The following is a 15,264-nucleotide window of genomic DNA, read 5'->3' on the forward strand; positions in this document are numbered from 1 at the left end:
TGACAAAGTAGCAATAATTAGGTATAAGCAGGGGGACTGCCATAAAGCCATGGCACAGGACAGAGTAGTGCTTGACCAGCAGCTGGTTAGATTTCGGCCTAAGGCCTTTGCAGTGGTCAATCAGAAGAGGCTGAGCGACTTGATCCACTGAGCAGTTCCCTACCATCTCACTGCAGGAGTGAGGGAGGGACACTTGCTTTGTCCCCAACCACCCTCCTCTCCATGTCTTCAAGTACTCTTATTTCCAGGAAGACATCTCCACTTGCACTTAAAATGGGCATTTGCACTCCCAGTAGCACTTTTACACAGCACCAGCTAAGAGCAGAGTTAACTGGCGTGTGTGCATGTTACGGTTCACTAGTGCAGCTGGGTGTGCACACAGGTGAGTGACAGCAGGCCAGCTGCAGAGCTAACCCCGCGTTCACAAGCACATGTTTAAGATTCCCTGAGGAGCAACGTTTAAATGTAACCCACAGACTTTGCTCACGGATGGTGTGTTCAACCATAGAATATGCAATGACTCATGGCAAGTTAAATAGATATTTATAGCTGCATTTCTTTCAAGTCGTGCAATGACAATGTAAGTATGACCTCAACCAAAGTGAGGAGAAGCAGTGTCCTCTCCTACAAACGTGGAAGGGCGTGGGGGGAAATCTCTCTGATGAGTAATTAAGTATTTGTACCATTCCGAAAACATGAATCACCTCACACAATCCAAGATCTGAGCATTTAATAAAAGTGGTGATTTTACTACCACAAGTTTTTCTGCCACTGCTACGGCAAAGATAACAGACACAAACAATTGATAAAATTTTTTTTTATTATTCACTTTTGAATTCTTTTACACTTTCCTGATTATTTTGTGTAAGGTGAAACTAGAACTGTTTAAAAGACATACACAAATCTAGTACATCAATAACCAGGTATTTCTTTTTGCTATACTATTCTCACAACCACGTGTGTGCTAGGCAATATAACCGTCACAGAAGCAAACTTTAGGCAGAATACTGGTCAGTAAAAACGAAGCGAAAAGAGCTACCAGATATACAGACAGGCTCGGTTCCACATTCACTACTGCATTTATCAAGCGCCAAGTATTAACTGCACAATTTGTTCAGCTAGTAGAGGGGAGTTTTAAAATCAGTGCATGAAATTCTCCTCAGCAGACAGATGGACAGACAAACAGATGGATCCTATACCTAAGTGGAATGTGAAGGCAGGGGGATGATACCGCGAGACTGAGAGGTGACTATCCCTAATCTTTTCCACTGCATTATTCACGCAACTCTCATTAGGTTTTACTTAATGGGACATGTTTGAAACATAACTAGGTGAGGACATTTGGAGCTCAAATATGTTACAAATGTGTAGGTCTGCATTCCAGTACAATACACGGGAAATCCTGAATATTTGAGCCAGATCCTGGTACTACCAAAAAAATGGCAGACAAGGGCTGAAGACTGCAACAGCACTGGCAGCTCTCAAACATCTGAGAAAGAAACCTGTCCTCGAGCAGACTCAGGTCTCACCCACCATCCTGACATCACCCATAATCAAAGAAAGGATGACACGCATGTGGGAGCCCAAAATTGCTTTAATGGAGTTTAAACAGGTGAGAGGGTCAAGGATGAACGGAGTCCAAAGGGAGAAAAATTTCTATCAAGTGAACTTGAAGATGTCTCAGTGTATTACTTAAGAAGTTTTCAGGATAAATTCAAAATGGGAGTACCATGGAGATTTCGATTCACCTAAGAGTAAAGTAATGCAAAAGTGGCAGATCACTTCATGGTATCATCCAAACTAATAAGGCCATTCAAAAAATTGAATCTTCTCCTATTGCAAGTCCATGGCAGTGAACCAAGAATTCTCACTACTGAAGAACAGCTAAGGTATAATTAGGTACGTTATTGCTGTGGGAGGGGCTTAGTCATGCATGTCATATGAGCATGAAAGCACTTTTAGAAGTCAAATCCCAGTTATCTGCCAGTGTAAAGAGTTTGGAAATCAAGCTGCTAACTCCCCCATTACCCTCCTCCCCAAAACAAACCCCATCCCTGGAAAGACAGGACTGACGAAGTGAGCTCTTGACTGAAAGCGGTGCCTCACACTTGGTTACAAACGCCTACAGAGTGTGCCTGTGAAGCTAATTCAGAGCAGTGTTACTAACTGGAATGCCATACATCGGACTGTTTTCCTTCCATGCCCCAGTGTCACAATAGAATCTCTATAACTTTCTGTACAACTTTACAACAGAATTGTACTTCGACTATTTTGGTGCCAAATTAAGCTCGCCAGAGTTACAGAATTGATGTCTACTTTTCTACCAGTAAGAGTTTTGTAAAGTCAATTGCAATCACAAAACCCATAATCACAGTGTTCAGTTAAAAATATAAACACGGTAATCGTAACTGTAAATGTTCATAATAGGAAAGTTCAGAATGCCATTAGAATAACCGACCTCCGCTTGAAGTACATGAAACACCAACCAACCATTTTTACCCCACAGACAGTTTTTGCTACATTGAGGTTGTGAAAGTCAATGTACTATTCTTTTTGCTTGTCGCACAAAGGGATATATGTGTAGGATACAGGGTGACATTGAACATATAGTGAAGCGTGACAGCCATTAGTTCTCTCCCTCCCCAGCTTCCCCTTCATCTCCTTGGTTTTCCGACGTCCATAGCTGTAAGAAAATACAAGCACATGTTTATACTGAAAGCACGCAGTTAATGACAATTGTCAGGGAAGGCAGCATACTTATCAGTAGCTGCGCAGTTTTCTCAGCTAAAAGCAATACAGAACCGAACAGTAAAGCTAAAGAATAATGAACTAGAAAACGGGCAGAGGATTACAAGTAAAAAGCCATCAAAAGTTTGCAAGCTCAACACAAAGACAACCTGGACTTTCTGTTACAAAAAAGGCTGTTTGTTACTGTGGTTAACAAGTGATTTCTGGTTTAAACAAGCAAGTCTAACTGGTCTGTTACAAAAAGCAGTGCCGTTCAGACACGCAGTTAATGCCTCAGAGGAGGCTTTCAATGGCACAGAACTACCTAGAGGCGAGTCCCACTCGGTGGAGTCCAGCAGCCTGAGTAACAGCGCACAGTGCAGCAGTTTGCCCCGCGGTACTTACAGTGAGGTTGTCCCTAAGCAGCTGCATGATGAGAGTGCTGTCTTTGTACGACTCTTCATTCAGCGTGTCCAGCTCTGCTATCGCTTCATCAAACGCCTAGAAATATGCAAGACAGCACTTTCACACTCCGCTCTCCGAATTCACTTCTGCTTACACAGAGCTTACAAATTTGCCACACTACTATTCAATTTTTGTGAAAAAAGCTTCTGGTATTTTTCTTTTCCACCAAGAGAGGAAATGTAAACCAAAGTGAGCACCAGATCACTTCAGGGGGGTCCAGATGAAAGCCCAGAACAACTTTACTACCATGCCAACACCAGGTACTGAAGAGACAAGTGCACTCTCTGTCATACTGAAGAATGATTCACAGAGCTTGAAGTCAGGTTTAACAACAGCACTTAAAAGCAATACTTTCATTAAAAATGAAGGCCTCACTCGTCTAAATTGGCAGTAAAAGACAAAGGTACCATTAAATTGGTATATGTACTGCATGTAAGTAGGAAAGAAAATGGAAGACTAGGGTTTTTTGACGGTGTGGTGGAAGGTTTTGGATTTCTTTTCAAAACAGCACAGGAAATCAGGTAGGTCCCACTAGAGATCAGTAAAGTCATTCTTCCTATCAATCTGTTACACACGAAGGCCCGCACTGCAAGTCTGAGAGCCGAGAGCTAGGAATAAGTGCTATTCTTCATTCCAGTTTCAAACAGATGTAAGCACATGAACTAAAAAAGCAGGAACAGCAGCTTTGCACAGCAAAACATTGCTTGTTACAAAGTATTATTAAAACGCATATTAAGAACGCAAAGATTCACCTAACGCTGTATTATCCAAGTTACTACCAGATAACTTTCACAGATGCAAAAAGCTCCACTTAGAAGGCTCTAATCATATTTTAAGGAGAAGGCTCAGACAAAAATGACCAGCTATTTGTTTGGCATGACCCATCACACAAGCTTTTTTTGGTCTCTGGAGAGAGAAGCGCACACACACACACAGATACACAAGGATATTCAGGGCTATGACTTTAGTCACAAAAATGACACTTCATGTATTTGCTAAGTGTTCAAATTTAAGTAAATACTTCACCTCAGAAGTGCTAAATTAATCCAAGTGTTTTCAAATTTGACACAAGCAATTCTAAGAGAATTACACGGAAAGAAGAGGCACTTTGTCTCCCCTTTCACTGGAACAACGGCACTAGCGAATTAGCTTTTCTTAAAGCTAAGCTAGTCTAGCTAGCTTACCTGAAAATATGCTATGATGACAACAGTTTAAAGATGACAGCCTTTTTAAGAAATTTTATATGTAAAAGCATAATCATCTACAAAGTGCTACTGCAACCATCTAATCATCTCAGCCCCCACAAAAATTGGTAATATGAAGAGTCTGCTTACCGTCTTTGCCAGATTACAGGCTTTTTCAGGAGAATTTAGTATCTCATAATAGAAGACAGAGAAATTTAGAGCCAAACCGAGTCGAATGGGGTGTGTTGGCTGCATCTCTTTCTTGCTAATTTCAAATGCCTCCTGGTAGGCTTGCTGAGAGTTTGCTACCGTTGCTGCAAGAAGTAATTACAATCATATTAATGCACAGTACATCACTGTACTTCATGGGGGAAGCTATTACATTCTTGGTCTAGACTATCATGCCAGCAGAAATTCATACAATTATGCACAGATGCATCTTTCAATGTTTTTAGACGTAAAAGCCTGCCACTGGCTGAACTATTAAGGCAGAAATATTTCTTCAGATAAAGCTTTAAGCTACGGAAATTAAATTCAACATTTTACGAGTCTTAAAATGAAATTTATTCAAAATAAATTCCAACCAAGCTCTAGCTAAGTCAAAACGTACTGTGACTAAACACTCACTTCCAGCCTAGCTGAAGCAGTAGTAGTTCTAAATAATAAACCCAGACAAAACCATACGGGGAAGAAGAGGTATCTAAACTACCTATTTAAACTGAAGGAAACATTTAGCATCTGGGTCATGAACTTTATATTTCAGTTTGGGTTTCTGAGGAAAGACAACAGCCCCTTCCTGGCTAATGGGTAACAATAAGCTCCAGAACGGCGTCGAACTAAGTTTGCAAGACGCTCACCAGGAATTTGGGCACAGTTCAGCATTGCTTTAACATGTCAGGATTAACTGACTTCGGACCCAGTAATCCAATAACCCATATTTGCATGCAGAAAGCTTGCAAACAGTGAAGACTTGTCAGCTAAATTCATAGTTTAAACAAGAAATGATAGGAACAAAGCATTTTCCGTGAGAAAAAACACATTCTCCAGGAAAAGGGTTTTACACTGCCAAATATCCTCGAAAATCAGTCACTGAGGTCGAGGGCTGCAAGCAGGATTTGACTGGTTTGATGAAGGTCTGTCAATCACTTCTGTTAATTTCAGTGAAGTCTTTCTCTAAAAGTGACTTGCACTGCACCCATCTTCAACACTACAGAGCAGTAGCAACAAGAAAGAAATACTTCATCTTAGGGGAAAAGAACACAAGTATTTTTATACTTTATTCTGCTCAGTCCCCAGCAGAATGAGAGATTTCACCTCCACTTACTTTGCTTATTGTCCCCAGATGCCACCTCTGAGAGGTATCTGTAGTAATCGCCTTTCATTTTCAAATAGAAGACCTTGCTCTCTGGCTGCGTGGCATTGACAATAAGGTATTTATCCAGGAGTTCCTAAGAAAAGAAACATCACTTTTTTTCCAAGTCATACAAATAATGTCTGAAACAGTCTAGGTTACAATGGTAAGTGCGAACTGTTAAAACATTAACAATGACTTATGTATAATCATGCACTAATCACTTTGCCTACTGTTATCCAAACTCAGAAAAAAAGAGAAACTACTTGTACCCTAATCCCTGGAAAGCAGAAACCTTTGCTATGTTGAGGCCATCCACAATTCCCTTCTGCAGAACCTAATGACTATCATGGTTTAAGACTGCAAAGATTTTCCTTGAAATACCCTGATGCAAACCTACGTCCACAACCAAGCGGATGAAAAGCAGCAGCTTGACATTAGTACAAGTCTGGTCACTTTTGCTGCCACAGACTTGAATTCTACACAGAGCAGTGAAATTATCCACAGCAAACTGATTCTACCTGCAACTCCAATCGAAAAGCTGAACAGTGGCACAGTCAGCACATGTGCACTCAGAGAGAGATGCAAAGGCTGATAGCAACTTCTCCTGACAGACCTCTAGCAAACTGAACAGCAATAAAAGGAATCCCTCTCTAAGTGAAAGAAATAGCGAAACCAGTTTGGAGGAAGAAGCGCACACCTTCTCCATCCCAAAAAGGTTCTAAAGAAGCCTCAGGATGTCAGCGTTCATTAACAAAATAATTTAAATGGTAGGCTTTTTAGAAGGACTCCTGCCAGTACCCCAGATCTATATTTGTTTTCCTGGTGACCCCTAGCCAGCAGCTTCAAGATTGCCTCGTTTGCTTGTTTCTATTAAAAAAAAATAAATATTATTTTATAACAAATTCCCTAAGAAACAAACTAGATGACATCAGAGCTAGAATGGCCCCAAGTATGTGGCTATGCAAAATTATTCCCCTGCTAAGGTGCTGCAGTGTCTACAGCACTAGTAAGATTCCTTAAGCCTCTCTGGAGAACGCTGCAGTACTAACTACTGTTATTTTTGCTGTTGGATTATTACCAGAACGTCATTGCAGATATCCTGCAATTCAGCCTCAATTTTCTCACGATATTCTCTTCCCATCTGCTGTTTCTTCTCATTCCTCTCTGTTTTCTGTTCAATGCTGGAAATTACACGCCAGGACGAGCGACGGGCACCAACCACATTCTTGTAGGCAACTGAGAGTAGGTTCCTTTCTTCATTGGACAGTTCATGCCCTTGCTCAGTGACAGCCTTCATAGCGGCAGCCATGTCATCGTAACGCTCAGCCTGTTCAGCCAGTTTGGCTTTCTGTACCAACTCACTTTTATCCATGGCTCTCCTGTAATTAGTGAGGAATAAAAATAGAGAAAAATGTCTCTTGATTGTCTGCATTGTAGAAGGTAATGCTGAAGGGTGAAGCAGAACTCACAGTCACTAACAAGTGGGACATCTATCAACTCTTATAAAGTAATATGAAGGGTTTCTGTCTAAAAATTTATTTGACCTTTTGCCAAATATGTATAATTTCTGTGTATATGACTAACCACAATCCTGAAGATATGTAAGCATTATTCTTCAAAATGCAGCAAAATTCATACTGGCATTAAGCACAGCACAACAATATGCTACCTACGTAAATCTCTCCCCTTTCCTATACTGGCCACAGCTCAGCCTGGGAGACGTTGCATGTTCTAACCCAGAAACCACCAGTTTTAGCTGGGTTTTGGGGTTTTTTTTTGGTTTGTTTTCCCCCCACTATTATACAACAGCATCTACCTAGGAGCACTGAAGCACTGGACAGCTCCCCCTGACACTGAAGATTTTTTGCACACTACAGGAGATGTTTCTGTGAGTTTAAATAACCCACACCCAGTAAAGCTGTAGTTGTTTGCAACTATGGAAAGTACATTTATACGGTTCTGCCAGAATTTTTTTAATACATTCATCAACATACATATACTGGACAATCCTACACAGCTAGGGTGGCTGCAGTCTCAGGTCTTCAAGATCGTTCAAGTAACACTGACATTCACAAAAACCCAATGGGACATGGCCCACATGATGGTCACTACTGCAAAACTAATTGCTTATATGGAACCAACTTGTTTATAATTTCTGATAATGCATTTTAGCAACAGAAGCCAAGAAAAACACATCACATGACCACAAGGCCCCTGAAGAGCTTAAGCGATGAAAAATGAAGTTAGTATGGAACGTGTCAGGGAGGCAGCTTGAGTGTTGCTTACTTCTACAAGACAATGCTAACATGCAGTTAACTCAGCCAGCTAGCTCCCAACCTTATACTCAGCCACTTAGGGACAGGTCACAGGAGAACTTAAACAAGTGTCTTTGCCTTTATCAAAGTAAGCAGACCTCAATACCTCCCAAACTCCCAGATGCCCCAAATTCATCTGTAAAATTTCTCCACTTGCACAGGTTCACTTTCAGACAGACCCAGAACTGTTATTCTTGTCAGTACTGAGCAATAATGTTCTCCTGCTCCCTAAATCCCAATCAGGGCTCTCACTGTCCAGACAAGAAGTTTTCAGGCTGAGACCTAACAGCCTAAAAACAACTTCTAAAAGAACAATAAAAAGCAAACAATAATTTTACAGTTGTCTTTCACAGGCTTCTGTTCATCAGACAAGCATCTACAGCCCTATTAGAAAGTATCAACAGACTGAAAGTGATTGCTGTAGCCTTCTCCCTGGTGCTCTCCTTCGAAGATCCCAGTCTGACAGGCTCCTGATGGAGAATGTCTCGCACACACTGCTCAGCTTGTATTTTAATCCAAGTATTACCTACCACACTATTACACAGGGAAACCAGTCCCCTACACTAAATCCTCAACCAGGACAATGAGATGCAGACCCAAATTCCCATCGCGTGTATGAGCAGTTTCAGAGTTTCCTACTGCCGAGGATGGAGTCCTAACTACAAAATTATTTTGAGATGAGCCTACTCAATCCCTCCAGCTGAAGATACTCCACTTTAGCAAAAAAAAAATAAATCACCCAATACATCAAGTCAGGCATTGTTATTTCATATGAAAGCTCTTGAAGTAAACCCGGCAACCAAATGTCCTACCTGCTATATATTTGCAAGTCACACTCACTCCTGCTTGTGTTTGACCCTTTGTAGATCTAGCCTGATGCATCCATCCACATAAGGCACTGAGTCAGGATATGTAATGCTAAAACCAGCCTCCTGGAAAGACTTCTAAGAAAAGCTGGGCTGCAGTTTAGTTCCATTTCAAACACTGCGTTTAAACTAGTGCATTCTGGCACCTATTAAAAGGTGACACACAGACTCCAGATCGAAGCCCTCAACAAGACAGACTGGCTGTGGGTAGGAGTGTGACAAGTTCTTGTAAGGCATGATCAATTTGGCTCTGTCTTCCCCAAGAGGCTTCTACCATGGGGATATGCTATATTATCACTGGCTTCTGCAGACTTATCAAAAGGACAGCTTCTGAGGATAGAAAGGGGTAAGCGGAATTTGGGACATGCATTTTTTCTCCCTACTCTGAAGCGTATCACAGTACCAATGCATAACAAGCCTAAGGAAATCATCGGACCATTTACTGTTCAGAGAACCCATCCCACTTTTCACTGCTGAGTCTATCAAACCTTGTAAACCATTCCCTTAACTCAGCACTAAATTTAGACTATGTGCTTAACGCAGGAAGTAATTTGTGAGTGGCATTTCTCTATGCACTCACTAAAATGTGAATGTGAACAAAGTACACCTGAAGAATGCTTTTTAAGTTACAAGAGCTAACGTTAACAGGACACGTAAACAAAACAGTTTCAGAGCAGTTCTAGTTTCCTCACAGCCTGCACAGCTTCCAGAAGCATTTCCATTGCAACCGTCTTACCTTCTCCTCTTCTTCTTACGGAATGTGATTATTATGCAGAAAAAGCCTGTTTGTTGAAGTCCAGAAGCAAGTAGCTCCAACAGAGTTTACATTTTGCCATTGAAAGGTCAGTTTTATCTTTGATCTGCACTTTGCCAATAGTGGTCTAATTTGTAGACAAGTCATCCCTGCCGAATTCCGTTTACAAACAATATAGAGTTTAGTTTAAGAAATGGTGCAGAGTTTGTTTTATCAGGCTCACTGACATATATATCTCTAGATGCAAGTCAGTTCTCAGCAGTCAGTGGGTTCATATAAGGACACATGAAGGAAATGACAGAGGGAACTGCAAGGGCATAAAGACCTAATGGATAAAAGAGATCCAGAAACTAGTTTAACATTATCAATTATACAAGTGGAATACCAGCACAAAGCATTAGAACGTTGTTTCTCATCAAACAACTTTCCTCAGTAATGCAACTAATCTATGCACATCGTGAATGTAACTCAAACTGATTCCTGAAGGTGGAGTTCCTCAGAACCTCACTGGCTTAGTTGTGACACAAAAAGTCAGTATACAGCGGCTTGAGTCTTTTAATTGATTCATCTTAATATCTGTACTGTTAGTAGGTTTGCTATGAAACACAAAGTATAATTCAATAACATGGATTTAACAGAACTTAAATGCAGTTAAGAAAATCATTGCCCACACCAAAGTATCTGCAATCAACAGTAAGCCTACCAGTACTTTGTTCACAGGATGCTGCATAAAGGAACACTTAAAATCCTTATTTGATTCTCCATTGCTTACCTTTTTAGAAGCTTGGAGAGAGCTTTGCAGAGCTATGCTGGCTTGAGCTCCGAAAGAGGGAAGTGTTTGCCAGAAGGAAAAAAGATACAAGGAAAGGAGTGACGTTTGAAAAGGCAGAGAAGCAACTATCAGTTATAACTGGTCCCTCCCAGAGAGGAGATGAAAGCCACGCTCTAACAATGGATCAGTGTGCCACAGTCTGAAACAAGCAAAGCCTATAGCTAAAAATACACCTAGGCCACAAACAGAAGCCATCTAACAAAGGTTACCTGCAGCTAGGAGCAAAACACACAAAGGTGACAAACAGGAGGCCGACAGGAATGATCTGCTCTAGCACTAACGAAGCCATGCCATGTCGGCAAGGGGGAAAGAGGGAAGATGGAAAAAGGAGCGGAGACGTGCAGATCACAGCCACGGAGGAGTCCTGACAGTTGCCCATTCTAAGCAGAAGATTCTCATATTAGATGCATTAATATATTTCAAATTCTTAAGAGACTGTCTTCTTAAGAATCTGTCAAACCACAACTTAGTAGCCCTCCAAAATAAGTGGCTGGACACTATTTCCAACAAGGAATGCCAACCACTAGCCGCCAGTTGCAGCCAATAGTACCAGCTGCCAGAAATTTGAATCACCCCGAATTCCACACTCAAAATATATAATTTTTTTTTTTTTTTTCCTCTCTCTCCCATGGATTCTTTCAATCTCTCTTACAAATGCAGAATAGTATCCATACAGGTACTAAAAGTTACAAGTGTTTACTTCCCACCCCCAGAAAAGCTTTACACCTGTGTAGACAAGACTCTGAAACATATTACAAACCATTAAAAGCGGAGGTCAGAACCTGCAAAATACATTAATTTGTAACTGCCTTGCTACGTTCAGTGGAAGATGTAGTAAGAAGGGGATGGTGTGACCATCCTAGGAACAGCACCTGAAGTCAGCACGCCCACAGAGCTGGAGGTTTACATCTCACTGACAGCTGAGGAGTAAAACATACATATAATGTTCTTCAGCAGACTGCAGGAGCTTGAGGAGAACTACATCTTACTGCTCAGCAGCTACTACATCTGCTTCGTAGCTTTTATTGTTTCCAATCTCAATGAGCTGTTCACGACAAAGCCAAAACAGATCAGAAGTAACTGTGTTTAAAGTCTGCAGAAATCAAATGAAAACTGACACCGAAAAAATATCTGGCTTATATAACATATTGAACTGACAAGACAATACTAATAAGCCTACGTTGGCCTGAAGTCTGCTGCTCTTAATGAACTGTTCTTCTGATGTTAATTAAGTCATTGATTTTTGTGTACCATTTTTCTCTTTATAGCAAGCATTAGAATCTACCAGACAAATACTTCCACTTTGTAAAAAAACTGGTGAGAAAGCAGTGTCGTTGCTGGTTTGACATACTGGTCCCTAATGAGTCACGCAGAGATGCAGGTTAATAGACCTGCATGTTTCACTGTGAGAAATGAATGTAAAACCAGATTTGGTGAAATGGGATGCAATCACACTTCTCAGTCACAAACTTTCTAAGTCCATTCAAATTGTAACAGGAAAAGCAGCAGACTGGTACAGAACGTGTAGTTCAATCTTCCAACAATACGTGAACATACCTTGTGTGATTTCTGGATGGGCAATTCATTCCGAAATTAAACATTCACAGGAGGTAAGTGGTGTTTCAAATTACAGTTTTATAATTACAGAGAGTAAGCTTTGGAGATACTATTTCTAAAACAAACAGAAAATCCTTCTCCATAATTCAGGTGCACACATGCTGGCACGAGTATCTGCACGATGTCATTCACTGTCAAGTAGACATCGCTCCCAATACACATGCTTTATAGGAAAGGAATTAACTCTTTTTAAACGGAGCACAAATAACCTGCCTTGCTTTATGGCAGTATTAGGCATTTGATCTCATCACTGGTGTTTCTCTATTTGGTTCCCTCAAAGGCTACCATGTATTGTTAAACAACTGATTAGAAAATGAACACGTCTGGTAAGATCTGAACAGTGAAATCTTCCACAACTGTCAAGAGCTTGGGTATAACAAGTTCAGTAAAATATACTGCAAACAATGAGGGGAAAAAGGAAAATGACTTCATAGTTGTGATATTCTCGCTGACCTTGTGCGGCACACAACTTTAGCCTCCTCTGCATCTACTGATTAACCGTATACCCAGGCCTTCAGCTCAAATCTTTATGCAAAAATTCAGATAAAATTAACATTCTATAAAGCCATGCCTAAACCTGATCTGGCCACCTGCTGCCATCATTACTTGTTGCTTCCTAAAACTGATCAATATAATTTCTGAATAAAATTACATTCAACAGTTTTCAATCTCCATACACAAATATGAAATTTCTATGACAAGTACCAACAGCACGTAGGGATACTGATATTGTATGGACAACTTAAATTTACTGACAGTAGCCTTGTTCTTAATGTCATTTAAGCAAGGGATGGCAGGCTGAAAAGCACTGCACTGCCACATACCTACGGCCCTTCCCGCAGGACAGCTGCAGGTGGAGACAAGCACGCAGTTCCAAAGTACAATCTACTTACATGGTAACACCTTTTTGTTCCAACTAGCAAGAATTGTTTTTGGCTAGAGTCCAGGTGGAAATAGTGAGTTAACCCAAAAAATCTTCCCCCAGGCATAAAGTTCATGCCAAACTCATGTATTCATATCACAGGTAAATCACTTTTGTTAATAATAAACAGAGTATTTATATTACAGGGTGGGGCAAAAAGTGCAGCCATATAAAAGACACGCTACTATAACGCCTGGTCTTACTGGGATGTATTACGATACCAGAACGCCTAGAGTTCTAGCTTTTTACCTCATTATTCAAATCATTATTTACTTAACTCCTCCTCATCTGAGTTTATTCACATGCAGCACAAAAAGCTGCATACTGGCAAAGGCCTGCCTAGGAAAAAAAAATAGCAGAGATCAGAACATGCGGTACTGACATAACGAGGTTGAGGAAACTGCACCAGGCCCATCTGTGCAACGAGTCTACCACTTTATCAGTACCAATTTAATAAACAAAATATTATACAAGTGACATTTTTGCAGTCCTTCAATATGAAGGGTGAAAAAGGCACTAGCATTCTTACTTGTTTTCTCTTCTAAACCAGTTTATGTCTCACTATTATTTTAGAACAAAAGTAACCTTTTCTTTCCGCAGTGAACGTGTAGACACAAATATTCCTACAGCCACTAAAGTTACAAAGCCTTACACGTTCTCAAACTCTCTGATATTTTTATGTAGGAATTTGGCTTTTATGGTGCTGCATAACGTGCAACTTGTTTTCCTACCACCAGAAAATGATTTTAACTATTAAAAAAGAATTTAGCTGAAAACAACCAATTTATATTGCGATCTTTGCATTAGATGCATTTTTGCTCCCCTACACTAACACAGTGACTGTATGCCACTGCCATTTGACCATCCCAATTAATATCTGATTATACATACCTGAAATAAAACCTATGGCTAATAGTTTGGGGTTACTGCCAGCCTTTTTGTAGGCTGGGCTGGCTTGAAGCAACCTTCTTTCTCTCTGCACTCCTCCCTAAACGCGTCTCTATCCCCAAATGGACAAAAACGATCAAAATTGGAAAATAATAATGACATTATTTTGTTTCCTTCTAAAGCATCCACGACGCTTCTGTGATCGCCTCTGGTCCTAGGTGAGCAGGCTCGTACCAGCCGGCACAGAAACGGCACCTCCCTTCTCAGGCTGAAAGAGCCCAGCGTCTCGGCTGGGCACAGAGCTCTGGTGTGGGGGGGCTGCGAGGCCGCCCCAGCCAACCCCGCTCCCGGTCTGGGGTCGTGAACGCAGGAGGGCTGTGACCGACACTGACCCTGGCGCGGCGGCGCTCGCTTCCCTTCCTCCCCCGCCCGCCGGGCAGGGGAGCCCGTCCCCGCCGCCCGGTACAGGTGTGCGCGGCCGGCCTCGCCCTCCGGGGAGCAAGTGACTCACCCGGGGCGGGGCAGGACCGGGCGCTCCGGGAGGAGGCGGCACCGCCCGCCCGGGCTCCACGGCAGCCGAGGGAGGGTCACACCGTTACTCGGAGCGGGGAGGAGGGAGGCAAGACCCGCCGCCGCCCCCCACCCTCCGCGCGGGGACCCCCCCGCGGCCTGCTGCGGCCTCCGACGCCCCTCCCCGCTGGCGGGGAGGAGCGGGCCCGGCCGGCGGGGAGGCGGGGGCCAGGCCGGGGAGGCCTCCCCCGCACACTCCCGCAGGGGCCGCAGCGGCCCAACCCCAGCGGCGGGTGGAAGGCGAGGAGGGGAGCCCGGGCGGCGGGCGGCGCCGCGGGGAGGGGCCCGGGACCCTCACCTGTCGGGGGCGGCGGCGCGGCGGCCTGGATCCCGGCGGGCGAGGCGACTGCGAGCGCGGCGGCCGCTCGGCGCACGCACACACACCCTGCGGCGCTGCGGCCCCGCTTCCGCCGCCGCCGCCACGCCCCTTCCGGCGCCAGGGGGCGCCACCGCCCCTCCCGCCTCCCCATTGGGCCGGCGGGCGCCAGCCGGTCGCGGTTGCTATAGCGACGGGAGGGGGAGCCCCGCCGTGGCGGAGCTCCCCCTCCCGCCGCCGGCCCGCCCGGCCCCACCGGCCCCGGAGCGCCCATCGTGGCCCGAGGCTGGGCGCTCGGCCGGGCCGCAGGGATGGCGCCTCTCCCCAGCGCCCCGAGGCGTTGGCGTGCGGGGAGGCCGAGGGCCTGCGGGCCCCCGCCTGCTGCATAAACCCACCCAGAACAAGGCCCGTCTGTCGCGCCGTGGCACGCTTGAGACTGTGAGCTCTTTGTCTC

The 15,264-nt window shown here is 43.4% G+C and overlaps 1 protein-coding gene across 1 annotated transcript; it reads right to left on the minus strand.

Moving 5' to 3' along the window:
• Positions 1-813: 813 nt before the first annotated feature.
• On the minus strand, positions 814-14,877 carry YWHAB (tyrosine 3-monooxygenase/tryptophan 5-monooxygenase activation protein beta). The gene is made up of 6 exons (XM_068419620.1): positions 14,793-14,877; positions 6,809-7,109; positions 5,701-5,824; positions 4,527-4,690; positions 3,133-3,228; positions 814-2,683 (listed from the first exon to the last, which is right to left on the minus strand). Exons 2-6 carry the CDS (start codon positions 7,100-7,102, stop codon positions 2,627-2,629), a joined length of 735 nt encoding a protein of 244 aa, XP_068275721.1. The 5' UTR covers positions 7,103-7,109; positions 14,793-14,877; the 3' UTR covers positions 814-2,626.
• Between the last annotated feature and the right edge of the window lie 387 nt (positions 14,878-15,264).

The sequence above is a fragment of the Nyctibius grandis genome, chromosome 28 (assembly GCF_013368605.1).
Source record: "Nyctibius grandis isolate bNycGra1 chromosome 28, bNycGra1.pri, whole genome shotgun sequence".
In the NCBI taxonomy this organism is placed as follows: Eukaryota; Metazoa; Chordata; class Aves; order Nyctibiiformes; family Nyctibiidae; genus Nyctibius; species Nyctibius grandis.